General features: G+C 39.0%; 2 protein-coding genes across 6 annotated transcripts in view; both read right to left on the bottom strand.

Moving 5' to 3' along the window:
* LOC134344079 (TBC1 domain family member 1-like) overlaps positions 1 to 4,561 on the bottom strand; it is a 252,006-nt gene extending 247,445 nt beyond the window's left edge. For all 5 annotated transcript variants that reach the window (XM_063043305.1, XM_063043303.1, XM_063043301.1 and 2 more), the window contains exon 1: positions 3,860 to 4,561. In XM_063043305.1, the coding sequence (XP_062899375.1) occupies positions 3,860 to 4,252 (393 nt within the window). In that variant the 5' untranslated portion in view covers positions 4,253 to 4,561. The remainder of the gene's footprint in view (positions 1 to 3,859) is intronic.
* Positions 4,562 to 7,291: 2,730 nt separating this feature from the next.
* pgm2 (phosphoglucomutase 2) overlaps positions 7,292 to 16,737 on the bottom strand; it is a 66,323-nt gene continuing 56,877 nt past the window's right edge. Inside the window, exons 12-14 of the mRNA XM_063043309.1 lie at positions 13,904 to 14,093; positions 13,335 to 13,468; positions 7,292 to 9,564 (exon numbers count right to left, since the gene is read on the bottom strand). Coding sequence (XP_062899379.1) covers positions 9,462 to 9,564; positions 13,335 to 13,468; positions 13,904 to 14,093 — 427 coding nt within the window. The 3' untranslated portion in view covers positions 7,292 to 9,461. The remainder of the gene's footprint in view (positions 9,565 to 13,334; positions 13,469 to 13,903; positions 14,094 to 16,737) is intronic.

Below are 16,737 nucleotides of genomic sequence, written 5' to 3' on the forward strand. Positions count from 1 at the left end.
ATTTGTCCCATCACGTCTCCTCCACTATTCAGTCATGGCTGATCTATTATCCTGCTCAAACCCATTCTCCTGCCTTCTTCCCATTACGTTTGGTGCCCTTACTAATCAAGAACCTATCAACCTCTTCTTTAAATATTCCTAATGACTTGGCCTCCACAGATTCACTGTACTCTGTAAAAAAAAAATCCTCCTCATCTCTGTTCTAAAGGGACATCTTTGTATTCTGAGGCTGTGCCCTTTCGTCCTAGACTCCCCACTATCGGAAACATCCTCTCCAAGTTCACACTATCTAGGCCTTTCAATTTTCGATATGTTTCATTAAGATCTTCCTCATCCTCCTGAACCCCAGCATGTATAGGCCCTGAGCCATCATACGCTTATTATATGTTAAACCTTTAACACCCAGAATCATTCTCATGAACTTCCTCTGGACTCTCTACAATGCCTGCACATCTTTTCTCCGATAAGGGGCCCAAAATTGTTCACAATACTCCAAATGTGGTCTGGACCAACATCTTGTAAAGCTTCAGCATAACATCTTTTCTCTTATGTTCTCTAGTCCTCTCAAAATGAATGCTAACACTGCATTTGCCTTTCTTACCACTGACTCAAACTGCAAGTTAACCTTTAATGAATCCTGCACGAGGACTCCCAAGTCCGTTTGCACCTCTGATTTCTGAATTTTCTCCCCGTTTAGAAAATAGTCTACACCCTTATCCCTTCTAGTACATGACCATACACTTTCCGACACTATAGTCCATCTGACATTTCTTTGCCCCATCTGCAGACTCCCTGCTTCCTAAACACTACCTGCCCCTTCACCCATCTTTGTATCAACCTCAAACTTGGCCAAAAAGCCATCAATTCCACCATCCAAATCATTGACATACAACATAAAAAGCAGTCCTAACACTGACCAATAGTCACCGGCAGCCAACCAGAAAAGGCCCCCTTTATCCTGATGTTTTGCCTCCTGCTAGTCAGCCAGTCTTCTATCCACGTTAGTAACCTTCCTGTAATCTCATGGGCTCTTGACTTGTTTAACAGCCTCACGTGTGGCACCTTGTCAAAGACCTTCTGAAACTCCAAGTAAATAACATCCACTGACTCTCATTTGTCTATCCTGTCTTATTTTCTCAAAGAATTCCAACAGATTTGCCAGGCAAGATTTTCCCTTGTGAAAATCAAGCTGACTTTGGCCTGTTTTATCATGTACCTCCAATACCCCCAAAACCTCATCCTATCTGTATACATATTATTTCTGTAAAATAGCTATAAGAAGGTCCAACAATTCCTAACCCTCATCGTGGTCGGTAAAGGTTAAAGGTTAGCTTTATTTGATACATATACATGGAAACATTGAAACATACAGTGAAAAGTTATAACTTGCAACGAGGATAACGCTGGAGGCAGCCTGCAAGTTTCACCATGCTTCTGGTGCCAATATAGTATGCCCACAATTTACTAATCCTAACCCGTACATCTTTGGAACATTGGAGGAAACAGGAGCCACCAGAGGTAACCCACGCGGTCATTGGGAGAACATACAAATTCTTTACAGACGGCAGTGGGAATTGAACCCTGATCTCACAGCTGGCACTGTAAAGCACTGTGCTACCGTCCCACTTTTAAATGTTTAAATACTTAAAAATGTAAAACTTAGACAAATAGAAACACCTATAGTTCACATTTACTTTGATGAATTAAAAAAGATGCTCCCAGCAGTAACAACAGTGAGAGAAAGAAAGATATTTATCTAGGAACCAGAGCACTGAAAATCAATGTTTGCAAAGTTCCTTGGAAACTCATAAACCTGTATAATCCAAAACACTGTCTAACCCTGTCAAAATGAATAGGTCTCAGACATCCCTGTCTTATCCCGTTATTTACCCACTGGCCATCTTCTATAGCTTCCCCCTCCATCACTATTCATGGAATTCACTAAAGCATACATTCCACCCTTCTTTAGTACTTCTAAATACTCACTTACATCATACCGCTGGTCTATATATGTCCTGTCTCTATCTCACATCTGTTACACTTCAGACATCACTGTTTAAACATCACACTTAACAGACCATACTTTATGTAAAGGTTTAAAAATAGAAAGTTAGATATTGCTTGCTGCTTTTTTTTTTACACACATGAACACCTCCCCCCATAGCTGACGAACTGATTTTAATCAACTGCAAAGATCCTCAAATATCTGTCTGCTAATTGGCCTCAGGGTGGAACTACTCAAATTGCTTCAGTCACAGTAACATTTTCAGTGGCTGGCAACCATACTCTTGCATCCCTTCGGTGCTGATGAATAAATGCCAATTTATCCATTTAAGGTTTGCCCATTGAAAAAAAACAATTGTGGTGACAATATAGAGAGAGGTGCACAACATAGTGAAATGAAAAGGATTATCAAAAATAAATCAGATAAAAAATGGTAATAAAGGGTCGGGTGAATATGAATGAGGTGTTATAGCATAGAGGGCTGAGGACCAAGTGCTGGGATTAGTATGGAGAGGTACCTCATGGCCTGCACAGTCAGGGTGTGTTGAAGGGTTTAATTCTGTGCTGTAAGGCACTATGACTTTCTAATCAGTAAAAGGAAAGATTAGATCTGTGTTCAGAAAATGTTTCACACAGGATTATGGCTTGGATGCCTACTTACAATAGCCAATCAGAAAGTCTAGAATTATTTAACAAACAACGACGGGACACAATAGGGGACCGGTTTTGTTTCGGAACTATAAACTGAAATAGGCTGATGGAACTTTTCTTTAATGATCTGCTGACCTAGTTATAACAACCATTAGGCCTTAGAGGAACGTTGAACAATCTGGCAGCAAGTTTACTCGCAAGATTTTTTTGAAAAAAGTAGACGGATAGTATACAATGAAATCCGATCCACAAGTTAACAGCATTTCGCGCCATAGTTCACGGCAGCTCTAGAATCCTCAGAAGCCCCTTGGCACCCTCCCTCCGTGCAGCTATAAAAACAAATTAACCTAATATTAACCATTAATTTTCGCAGAAAGACCTCATATAACTATATAGTTATTCATCTTTTAGCGATCGTAATTGCTCTTTCGTTAAGTACCAAAACATATATTTAAAAAAAACTCATCGGTTATGTTCTCAGGTTGTGGTTGTTGTGTTAAAGACCGTCACTCAGTTAAACAGATACACGACAGAATTTCTGTCCCTCAGATTTCTTATGGAATCGTGTAACGGTGTCAGAAGATCGCTATGCCGATCCATCTTCAATGCATGACAAATCATCTTTCTTACAAAAAAACAAACAAGTTCGCTGTATTATACTTCGCACACTGAAATCCTTACCGCCTGTTCTTGACAAGTTAAGAAAATCGCTTTCTCTCTGATTTTTTATTAACTTTGTGCAACTCTAACCAATTTGCAAGTAATAAACACTACAGAAACGCACTTCCTGCAATGCAGCTTTTACCTATAACGGCCACAAACACAAGTGCTTATAGTTGCATTTAGAGAAATGGAATATTGTCGACAACCTCGGCCAATCAAAGCGTCTCTCCCCGACCAAAAAAAAGTACAACTCCAAACACTGAACATGTTCAGTCCTTCTGCAATATTACATGACCTTCAATGGAACACATCACAGAGACGGATGTCTGCGTTAACGGGAACCACAGCATGATACTGTAAAACAGACTTCACCAAACTAAAAATATAAAGTTTCGTTCTTATTTAAACGCGGAACTTCTACTGCTATAATAAAATAACAGGGTTGACACACAATTAAAAGTTAGTATTTTTATTAAAGTGCAAGATGCATGTATATGTTTCCGCATCGGAAGTAGGCAATAAAACGGAGCAAAAAGCTTACCAGTGTGTGATCAGATGCCCTGAAGACAAAGCAAACGCTGCGTTCCGCGGTCCTGTTGCTGCTGCTCAGGTAAGCAAAGTAACTGGGCTCGGTGCGGTACTGCAGCAGCCTGCGGACTTGCTGCACCCGGTGCTGGAACACAGTCTTGGCCGAACCGTGCTCCACGCAGCGCACCCAGCCGGGACACACCTGCAAGCCTACCCTGCGACTGCCGGAGCCACGGGCACTGCTTCGCCGTACCTCGGCCACTACCCAGGGCAGTACCGGCACGGTAGTGAGCTTGTGCACGCTTACTGAGCCCACCAGCTGCAGGCTAAAACGCCGCCCCTTGCCGGTGGCCCCGGTCGCCGGGTCGCCAAGTCTCTGACCGCGCGCCGTTCTCTCCCTGTTCATTCCTCTTTCTCCAGCGGCACTGCCAACTCAGCGGGACTCCGGCACAGCACGGGTACTGCATGGGGCTCTGCAGCCAGCCCAAACTCACTGAGGCTGCAAAGGCAACCGAAGGATCCAAGCGAGCCTCCGTTCGACATCCGCCCACATCATGGTGCGGCTCACCTTGCAAATGGACCGAGGCAAACCGCCGCGGAAGCGTCACCACAGTCTCTCGCAAATAGGTTTACGCAGAGAGTTGCATGTTCTTTAGTGGCTTAGCTGCTGGGGCTGATTTTAACCCGGTTTTTTTTTGTACGTTACAAGGCAGAAGCAAGCGATAAGAAGCTGCCCAGGAAGCATCTGTGGAAAGAGAAACACACTTAACGAAGAGACCGTTAACTCTCGTTTCTCCTTCCACCAAATGCCTGGCCTCTTGGGTGTTTCCAGCATTGTATTCCTTTACTGTATATCAGACTATCTAACATCTGTCTGAAAGTAGTTTCAATACTAAGAAGGAGCCTGAGGAGCTGATAGGTTTTCTAGACCAAATAGACTGCACCCCAGAATAATGAAAAAGGTGGGTGAAAAGTTTGTGGAGGTATTAATAATGATCTTTCAAATACAGTATCCCTAGATCCTGGAAAGTTGTAAATATCACTCCACGCTTTAAGAAGGGAGGAGGTAGAAATGCAGGCCAGTTAGCCTGCTTGACTTCTGTGGTTGGGAAAATGTTGGAGTCCATTGTGGATGAGGCATATGCTTCCAAAGTCAGCAGAGTTTCCTTTGGGGAAATTAAAGTCGGTCAAAGTCAGCATAATTTCCTTAAGGGAAATCTTGCCCGACGAATCTGTTAGAACTCTTTGAGGAAAGAACAAGCAAGATAGACAAAGGAAAGGCAGTGGATGTTATATACGATTTTCAGAAGGCTTTTGCACACGAGGCTGCTTAAAGTAAGAACCCATGGTATAATATTAGCATGGATAGAAGATTGGCTGACTGGCAAGAGGCAGAGTAGGAATAAGGTTTTTTCTGGTGGTGACCAGTGGTGTTCTGCAGGGGACGATGTTAGGACAACTTTATTTCGAGTTATATGTTAATGATTTTGATGACCATATCAATGGCTTTGTGGCCAACATAGGAGGGGCAGGTAGGGTCGAAGCAGAGAGTCCATGTAAATGCTTAGACAGATTGGGAGAATAGGCAAAAAAGTGACAGATGGAATACTGTGTCGGGAAGTGTATTGTCATGCACTTTGGTAGAAGAAATAAAAGCATAGACTATTTTCTGAATGAGGAGAAAATTCAGAATTCAGTTCTAAAGGGACTTGGGAGCCCACAAGCAGAAATCTTTAAAGGTTAATTAGCAGATGGAGTGTAGTGTTAGCACTTATCTTGAGAGGACTAGAATACAAGAGCAAGGATGCAATTTTGAGGCTCTATAAAGCACTGGTTAGACTGCACTCAGAGTATTGTGAGCAGCTTTGGGTCCCTTATTTAAGAAGAGATGTGCTGCCATTGGGGAGGGTCCAAGGGAGGTTCAGAAGAATGATCCCAGGAAGGGCTAACGTACAGGAAGCATTGAATGGCTCTGGGTCTTTAGAAGAATGGGGGGGGGGGAGAGAAGGAGAAGAGGGATCTCATTGAAAACTATTGAATATAGAAAGGCTTAGATAGCGGATGTGGGAAGGATGTTTCCGACAGTGGGTAAGTTGAGGACCAGAGGGTACAGCCTCAGAATAGAGAGATGTCCATTTAGAACAGATGAGAAGGAATTTCTGTATGGGAATGGGAAGTGGAATTGAAATGGTTAGCCACCAGGAGATCCTCACACTTATGGCAAATGAAACAAAGGTGTTGGACAAAGTGATCCACAACATCTACTCCAACAAAACTCCTCTGATTGTACCACAAACTGAGCTTCAGTAGAACGAAGGGATGCAGAATTCTTTAGCTTGACAGATCACCATGCAGATGTTGACACAAGTTACCCCTGCTGACTGTAGAGATGCATCTTATTTATCTATGGCCAACATTTCCTACAAAAGCAAAGATTGGGAACTCTTCTCTCCAATATTCACAACCAATTATATCTCCCTTTTTGCAATACAGTTATTTTAAAAACTCTTTTCCAGCTAGGAACACCATTTCCATTAAGACACTGGCTTGTACCATTGTAACATTGGAAAAAAGTCTGTCACCCCAAGTAATCTTCTCTCCATGCTCAATTTAATGAACCAAGATTCAATTAGTAGTGTTTTGGAGAACTGCAGACTTCCTGACACAGGCCATCTGCCACACAGTGCTTCCTTTGCTTCACTCATCAGCTCTCATTTGCTCTGAACTTTCATCTTCAGTGCAACTGACAAGGCTCTTCTCTCCCTCCCAACCTGACAGACACAGAATAAATTGCTGAGAGTCAATGTTCATTATAGAAATTCACAAAACAAAAAGAATAATGAGGCTCTATGTGGGGCTGGGATGGGGAATTAATGTGACTGACACTTTGGGTTACCCTCAGGAATGAAACTACTATTCACAAAGAGATCACATAACCTACATTTATTTATTCCAACAGAGACCACATTGATTGACATTGCATGACTGACATCTATGCAAAATTAAGAACTGACCTGTATTGCAGTCTACTTCAGTGTTAGCTAAAGGGCCCATTCGTTCCTGAGCCTTCACTGAGAGTCCAGCAGTGAATCAATCATTATGGCTGATGCTTCCCTCTTTAAAGAAAGCCCTATTTGTGGGGCTATAAATACCCATGCCCATTGTTCCCATCTGAAATGGGATCTCATAATCCAGCTTGAATCTGCCCTAAAGTAGCTCTGCTGTCTGAAGCTATAAATCCTATTGGCCCCTCTTTGTGGATGTAAACGAAGCCAAAATATTTTGAGATTCAATGCTTATGACAGAGTCACACTATGCATATCAGAATAGCACTCCGCTCTGCACTTCCCAACAGGATATTGCAAAAATCCATGCCCCATGCAACCTTTATAACAAGTTTTTTTCTACAAAAGTAGATCAGTAGATTTTATGTTCATAACAAAAATAAAGAACTTAACTCAAGTAACATTTGCATCTTTTAATACTGCAAATATGACATTTTGGAAGAACAATCTGCAATATCCAACATGTTTAGAATTGTAGCATACTGTATATGTTAATATGCTATAATCAAAGCAAAAGATAGCAGTGCATCTGAGCTGCTCAGTGTATAATCCCACATTTACCTGGATGTTAATTAGTGTCAACATTGCCCTTTTAAAAACTGAAGGTAATTATCACATGTAATAAAATTAACAGGACAACTTGTTGGATAAGTACTGTAAAAAACTGCAGGTAATAAGGAGTACATCTGTAAAACAAAACATTAATATGCAAAATCAATTCTATAGTTAGGGTAATAATAATTTTTTTTATTTTGCTACTCATTCTGCTGCAACTTCTGTTTAAGTGTAGAATTGAAGCAGCAACTTAGAAGTGAAAGCACCCAGTATGAATTGTTCAAACAGTACCTGTCTTAATAATCAGCATAGTAAGGAGTGAAACTCAACTGGAAGGTGACAAAAGGACCACTTAAGGCAAATGGTGTTTCAGTAATTCAGGCAAAGAATATTTTTCAGAAATACCATATGCAATTAAGCATTTTGAATTTTAAGCAACAAAGTTCCTGGTTGCATTTTGAACATTGTATTAATCCTCTAGATTAAGCTGCAGTGAAATACACACTGCACTTAAATCAATCGATCTATTTAATTAGTGCCTTAAAACCTTGCAGTAGGTAACTTTACAAATCACAATAGTAACGTACATTTCAACTTAAATTAGGTTAAACATTTAAACCATTTAATTGCTTGACATTCCATAAGTTATTGTTGAAAGCTTATAGTTGCTAAATTGTTTTCCCAGTTTCTGAAGTCTGATGGACCAATATCACTTGCCATTGTTGATCTTTATGAAATAATTTACAGCAAATGCTGCTTCTTTTATCTAAGCAGGCCATATACACACAATTGACAGATGACGCATCAATAGAAACATTTTCAGTAACAGAATAAATGTTCCCAGTTTCTCTGCAAATACTATAAGGCTTGCCACACAGTGTTTCCAAAATGTTAAGATGTTTCTATTGTATATTCCTACAAAATACAAATCACATTAATCTACAGAACATAGAATAACAAAATGCATTAAGCTTTGAGTAGGTATTTTCACATTACTAAAATGCATTAAAGGGGCAAAAAGAAGTTTCTATAAAGTTTGGTGACATCAATTCTCATATTTGCCTGAAATCAACAATACGCTGAATTATTAGTGAAAATGTAATGTAAAAATTAAAATCTGCAAAGGTTATGATATGAAGAAGTTAGTCAAGTCAAACATTGTTTGAAACAAAAAAAAAGAAATATGCTCTATTCAGGAAATTGTTCACATCTGAGATTTGATTTGATTTTACCGCTAAGTACTCGGTGTCGGAGAGCTGATCGGAGGCTCGAAGTTTTCGGATGACTCAGAGTTGGACTGTGGTCGGGCATGGCAGGGAGAGTTTTTCTTCCTTCTCCCGTCTGCGTGAAATGTGGGACATTTGAGAGACTTTGAACTTTTTACTGTGCTCATGGACTTCATCAAGTTATGGTATTGTTGCACTGTTGTAACTAAATGTTATAATTATGTGGTTTTGTTAGCTTTTTCAGTCTTGGTCTGTCCTGTGTTTTCTGATATCACACCGGAGGAAATATTATATCATTTCTTAATGCATGCATGCAATTCTAAATGACGATAAAAGAGGACTGAGCATCTTCATAATCTAAAAAAGTGACAGCTTCTGCCTCCCCCTCATCTACCCCCTAGGTTGAGAGCTGCATAAGCTCTCAGCAACTGAAAAGCTAGTCCTTATTAACGGGAGAATTTTGCAGTCCTTGTTGCTTTGAAACCATGAATAAGTATGCATTATAGGGTCTGGAACACACAAAGGAGTGTACTAAACCAACTTTCTTACCATTTCAAGGAGAGAAACCTATGAAACATCCAGCTGTAAAGGGAAATCAACCGCTATACTTCACCAGTACTGTACAAAAGGGAGATATTCATTCTCCCCAGGATGTGAGCAACAGAGCACATTTTAAAATAGTAAACTACTTGAACTTAAAGCACAGCAAATACAGTTAACATAGTCTGCTGTTAAGACTGACAGTGACAAGAATATTTTTGAGATCATTTCAGTTGGATTGAGATGTGAAGCCGTTTTTCTCTGGCTGGAAGAAATGTTCCACCAATGCATTGACCAAGTCATTGAGCTCCTCCTTCAATTTCTCTGGGTCACTAGCGGAAAAAAAATGAGAATAAGAACATGTTCTATAAATGGACAGCTTCAATTTAAATAAACAGTTACTTTTAATTACCAGCTGAGAATAGATTGCATTGTACGTATGGTATAGAAATAGACTATACCTGTGCTTATGCTCCATCCCATTTTTCTTACTCTAACTCCATCATACCCCACATCACTTATTTATCAAATACTTGGACCAACTTCCCCATAAAATTTACTTATTCCACTCATTCCAATTGAGGGATAAACCTACAATTTTGTCTCTCAATCTACCTGTGACAAGTACAACTCTCTATTCATAGAGATAACTAACCCTTATTCCTTATCGAGTCAATATTCACAGTAGGATCATGCTCCACCACATTTGTTGCATTGTGCTCATACTAAATGGACTAGTCTTGGAACAGATCTGGCAGCTCAGGACTGTGCAACAGTTCTCCCTCTTATTGGGTTCACTGGAAGATTTATTGTTCTGTATTACTGTGTTTTTTTTAAAGAAAGCATGAACAACATTTACCATTTTGGAAAATCTGCTGGTCTCACACAAAAGTCGTGAAAGTGTCAGATTAATGGAGTTGTATTGCAGTCTATATCAGCAAAATGATGAAGGTGTCACCAACAGAACAAAAACAAAAGGGCACTAAATTACCAATCATTTGCACAGTGTGGGTTATAACCCTATGTGGGTTACACCAGAACAATTTGATTGCAGAATTCATCATGGCCTTGATCCAAAGATAGACTAGAAAAAACTAAATTCCAGAGATGAGGCAAGACTGAATGCTTGTTATCAAGGTAGCATTTGTCTGAATGTGGCATCATGGACTCTGGCCAAAACTGAATTTGTCCAGATAAATGTAGACAATTTAGAACCAATTATAGGAAAAATAATGAGATCCCTTACTACATAAGAGAAAGCTCCTGGAATGGACTGCCAGGGGTAGTGATGAAAGTAGATATGACAGAAGTATTGAAGAGGCTTTTAGATTGTCTCATGAATATGCGGGAAATGGATGGACATGGATCACATTCAGGTGGGGAGGTTGAGAACATATTCAGCACAGGCACTGCAAGCTGAAAGGTCTGTTCCTGCGCTGTACTGTTCTATGTTCTAATGGAAGGTGGTCCAGAAATGAAAAAGTATAATCATGATTAAAGATTAGCTTTATAATGAAAAGTATAAATTTCCAAAGGGAAGATTTTACCACGAACAAGCAAAGTATTTGTTAAAGCAGTAACAGAACAAAAGATAATGATAAAGCATAAATGCATTCTTTCAAAACTTAAAAGAATTTTGATAACTTAGTCCTTAATATACTAAGGAATAAGGGCTGACAATGTGGATAGTTGATACAAAGAAAGGAATATTGAGTTTAGGTGGGGAGCAGACTTATTTTTGTTTTAAAAAGTTAAACACGTAACTGCAAAATGGTCAAATTTTCAGAAGACAGGTCACAACATAACCTCTTATTGGCTCTCTCAGGTAACGATCTGGCTCTTGATCTCCTGCTACATTAATTTAAATCCATAATTCCAGTTAAATTCCACAAGGATAGGAATTGTTATCTGACTCAGGATTTTGAGGTTCCTCCTCCTGCAATAATTCTACAGCTGAATATTAATTTTTTTCTCTATTATTCCAGTGTTCTCCAGCCTCATGGTTTGTGCTCAACTTCCTTCCTTGCTTCTGAAACAGTGACAGTGCAGCCTTCAACCTTTTCCTCTTAGTGTCATTAATTTCCACATTGACCACAAGATCTCGTTGTTCCCTTTCTACTCAAGATGTTCTGTTCCTGCTCAGAAGGCATTCAGAACTCACATTAGAAACTGCAAAGCGTGCATATTTTATCATGATCATATTCTCCATGATCAGTTTTTTTTTTACATTTTGTTATGCCCCGTTAAAGTCATTTATTTAATACAAGTCAAGACAAACAGCTGGCATTGATAAGCAGCCAAAGGCAAGTTGCTCAGAACAAATCAACGAAACATTCCTTGCCAAGCAGTGACATCATCTACCAAAATGAGGAAATAAGAAATCTACAAGCTCAAATTGAGAACGTTCCTTTTTTGATGTACAGTTTTTACTGTCATTACTATGATACTGCTTTCATTAACAACAAAATAAATTATTCAATATTTCAATGTGGTGTCAAATCTTTTTGAAACTCTTTACAAAGTAGAAATATATATATATATTTTTTAAAAATCAACACCCAATTTGGGTGTTATTATTGGCTATCGATTTTAGCCAATCCTAAAACAGAAAAATATATGAATTTCCAAATAACTCAGTCGATTTCAATCCCAAGGCTCAGCACAATAGAACATCCGCACAAGAAGACTGAATTACAGAATGATACACAGTTAATATACAATTAAAAATTCTGCAATGGTGGCATTTGCTCTCTAATGCCTTAGTAGGTGCAACCTGACAAGTGCTCAACTGTGTCTCAGTGGGAAGGATTCTCAATTGTAAATCGGAGGATTTTGATTACAAGTCCTACTTTAGAGATGCGCTGTATTTGGTGATGCTGCATTGTCAGAGATGCCAGTGTTCTAATGAGGTGTCAAATATCAGATGGGCATCATATCTGCAGCATTTTTTTTAAGAACAAGTTAATTACACCTAGTGTTTTGGTCAAGATCCACTCTCAACTAACACAAAAGCCCTAACAGATTATCTGGTTAGCACTGCATTGCTGTTTGTGAGAGCTTGCTGTACTCAAATTAACAATCTCATTTTCTATGTTATGTGGTAAGTATTCTTAAAGGTACTACCTAATTTAGTTTGTGATTACAAATGCACATCTTCTTAGCAGAGTTCAATAACATTGCAGTAAGGCTTATAGAATCCCATAAGCATTCAGCTTTAAACCCCAAACCATTACAAATATTCTATGTTGGGGCCATGGAAAAGGATTAAGTATTTCTCATAAGAGTTGTTTGTTCCCTAGTAATTTCTGTAGAATGCCATGTCACTCCAACTCATGTTCATAAGAATAACTGGTAGGCAGTTGAAGTTGTTCTATTTTCCTCCACTAATTAGACTCAAGATCAGCAGCAAGACTGACTTAGAACATGAAGATTTTTTTTGAGGGAACCTTTATAACTATCCCAAGTTTTGATTACATCGCATGCATTAGTCAGTAAAACATCTAGTTCAACAGGCTTAAAGATGGTGGAAAAGGGGAAAGGGAAAAGACCTTGATGAAAGGTCTGGGCTCAAAATATTAACTGTACTCTTTTCCATTGATACTGCCTGGCCTGTTGAGTCCCTCCAGCATTTTGTGTGTGTTGTTTGAAGGGAAAAGTACCACATCACTGCACAAACATTTACATATTTAGTTCCCTTGGGATAATTATTCCTAAATTTTGGTCAAACCATTTACAAAGAAATCTCTTCATAACCACCAATCACTCTGAATATTTACAAAATTATATTCTGCGTAGTTTATAGGGCCTTGGGAGAGTATTGATGTACCAATATCATGTACTGCATTTCACACATTTTAAAAGTTAGCAAATACGAAAATAAATGCAAGCTTTGTCGGGGAGAGAGCAAATTCATTAACAATGCTACATAAAAATAGAAAAAAGCAGAAAAACATTTAAGTCAACATATAACAAGATTAATGTTTCAGGTGTAAACTGTCAGATCTGTTGAATACTTTCAGTTTTCTGTAGGGATTTCCAACATATGCATGCATTTCTGGCAATGCAGTCACTTGTAAAGAACCTCAAAATAATAAAACATTACCAATTTCCAGGTGGTGCACACAACTCTGAATAATATTTAATTTTAGGCTCTGTCCCACTAGTCCTTAGGGTAGCTACACATCCATTCTTAAATGTGAAGGTGATCATTTGGCTGCTTTTACTGGTTGGTAGCACCTAAAATATAGAGAAGTGAATTACTTTTTGATTTATGTATTAGAAACTACAGAACATGAGTTTTTCTATTCTTCATTCTTAAAATATACCTGTTTAAGGTGGGCCATCTTGGGTCATGTGAATACTCCCTCCAACTTTCTCATTATCTCATATATTATTTCTATGGATATGTATTAATTTCTGTATTTTGGAGTCTGAAAGCCACTTACTGTTCATAAACCATTAACACCACTGGTAATCAAATTGTCATTACAATTGGCTCAAATTTACAAAGCTAGCACTAATTTTAAAATGTACAAATTTTGCTAATTAAAATTCATTAGCTATTTGTGGTAATCACATGAAATTTAAAACTGATGCAAACACTTTCTAAAATAGAGGTTTCTCCCGAACAATGTAAAACAACTGGAGGAAAACTTAAATCGTTTTACTTACAGCCTTTTTATCTGGCTGGCTGCTGTCATAGCCAGTGGTTAAATCCCGAATGTCAGAAACTTCAAACTTCCCACAGGTCTTGGGGTACTCATTACTTCCATTAAAATTTCGTAAATTTTCAAACATCCTTTGAATACTCTTAGTTTCATAGCATATGAAGTATGAAGCTTTTGAAATATGATAACCATATCTAAATAAATGAAAGTAAAGTAAAACACAAATTGAAAATATCATTTCACATAGACAAGGTTCATAGTATTGCAAGATTATTCCCCCAATAACTTGAATTTTGGCAGCGCATAATCTTTAAATTTCATATTTGTGTTTCATTGGGATTGTACTTTGTTTCTGGACTAGCAATATTCAGATTTCTTAAGTATCTATACCATTTTGTCACTTGGTACCATGCAACTGCAAATATCATCACCACTAACAGCTCAACATGTTACCATTGTATACCCGGAGTAATTTTCATTTTAGACAGTGTCTGTGGTTGAAAACAAATCTGCACAGGATATGTGCATTTATGGAATTTTCTGAATCTGCATTTTACTCAAAGTCAAGTAAAAATACACTGTAAGGTCTGCCTATTGCTATACACACCATCTGATAACCCGAAAAATTTGTTTCCTTCTTTCTATCAATTAAATTAGTTAGACTACCATACCAGAGACAATGCTTCAAATCCCACCCCTGCAGATACTTTATCAATATGGACACCATTAAAAAAATACTATCACCATTTTGAACTATGCAGTATTTTGTCTTGCATAAGGATAATATACTTATCTTATTAAAAAACTGCACATGCTTTCCTATAATCTCGGAACATTATACTACAAGGGCCTTGGATCACCTGTACAATAGTAACACCTACGTCAGGCTGCTGTTTATTGACTGCAGCTCAGCATTAAACACAATCACATCCTCAGTTGTAACCAACAATATCCAAAACCTTGGCCTCTGTACCTCCTTCTGCTACTGGATCCTTGACTTCCTCACCAAGAGACCAGTCTGTGTGGGTCATTTATAACATCTCCTCTTGGCTGACAATCAACACTGGTGCACCTCAAGGCTGTGTGCTTAGGCCACTGTTCCACCATCGCTACACCCACAATTGTGTGGCTCGGTTGAGCTCAAACACCATCTATAAATTTGCTGACGAGACAACTATTGTTGGCAGATCTTCAGATGGTGCTGAGGTAGTGTACAGGAGTGAGACAGATCAGCTGGTTGAGTGGTGTAGCAGCAACAACCTTGCAACTCAATAGAAGTCTGACCAAGGAATTGACTATTGACTTCAGGAAGGGGGAAGTTGAGGGAACACACAGCAGTCCTCATTGAGGGATCAGAAGTGGAAAGGGTAAGCAGTTTCAAGTTCCTGGGTGTCAACAACTCTAAGGATTGTTACGAACCAGCAGCAATAGACCACAGACTCAGCTTTTAGCAGCCTTTGCTTTTCCCTTTCTGCAGCTTCTAATTTAAAAGTTTCTCTATCTTTAGTGTTTCCAGCTGTAACTGGACTCAGTGTCACCTGGACTACTTTCAGGAAATAGATCTAACACCTCGTCTACAAACACATCCCTAGCTACATAGTGCTCAGCTATTCTCCTCTGAATCTCTGCCTTTTTCATAGCCTGCTTTACCATACTAAGTTTTAACTTACTAGCAATGGTCAACAACTCTGGGGTTGGCGATACCAAGAATCTATTAATATCCATTGCTATTGGTTTCCACACACAAGTCAATCAAAAGGGGAGAAATCAATCAAATCAATTGTCAATCATCAAATAGCCAACAAGCTCCAGTACGAACAGATCCCGGACGAGCCCCCAATTTCTGTTATGAACCAGCAGCAATAGACCACAAACTCAGCTTTTAATATTAAACGAATATATTTTCAATACCACCCAAAAATATAGACATTTGAACAGATTAAACAGATTACTTCCCTAAACAAAGAAAGCAGAAACAGTTTACTGCATCTTAGCTCACAAATTGTGGAGGTTTAGAAACAGTTCTTCCCACATCTTAGGATGGCAACCCAAAACTATGGAAACAGGTACAGGTGTCTGTAAGGTAGAGTTCTAAAATCCATGTTAAGTTGAGAAAGCGGTCGATCACAGTAAAATTCCAGGGTACAAGTGATCATCACGTTCACAATGGGACCACACAGGGAAAGCAAGGCAACAGTCACAGAAGATTCCAGACGTTGAGTAGACGTCACTTAAAAACTGGAGTCCATGTGGGAGTAACAAAGTAGAGTCTAAGTTCCAAAATCCACGTAAGGATATCCCAGGGTGACAGTCACGGAATATTCTTTAACACGAGTGGTCGCCACATAACACACCCGAATCCATACTCGGATTAACAAAAAGTGGTTGCCAGAGAATACTCCAGAAATCCAGGTATGAATCATACAAAGTGACAGTCTCGTATCCAATATGCACTGTGTGCCATTAATTTTTATTATCCTCTGGACATGGAGAAATATTAGGATTGCCTACTGCTGCAGTGGACTCTAACTCCATCCAGCTCACTCTCCCGCTAGCAGCTCACAGTCCATGCTCTTGCGTAGCTACTGAAATTTCCAGAAAACTCCCGATTTAAATTGAAGAACCCTTCACTTGTTTGTTATATGACGTCATCCTCCACACACTTAAATGATGCTTACGTTTAATCAAAGCAATGGTAACATGCATCAGGATGCAACTGCAAAGGCAAGACAGTGGCAATAGTTCATTTGGTGTTTAAGGAGACTTGGTACGGCACCAAAGACACTTGCAAATTTCCAGAGGTGTACGATGCGGAACATTCTAACTGTTTGCATCACC

The sequence above is a fragment of the Mobula hypostoma genome, chromosome 3 (assembly GCF_963921235.1).
Source record: "Mobula hypostoma chromosome 3, sMobHyp1.1, whole genome shotgun sequence".
Taxonomy (NCBI): domain Eukaryota; kingdom Metazoa; phylum Chordata; class Chondrichthyes; order Myliobatiformes; family Myliobatidae; genus Mobula; species Mobula hypostoma.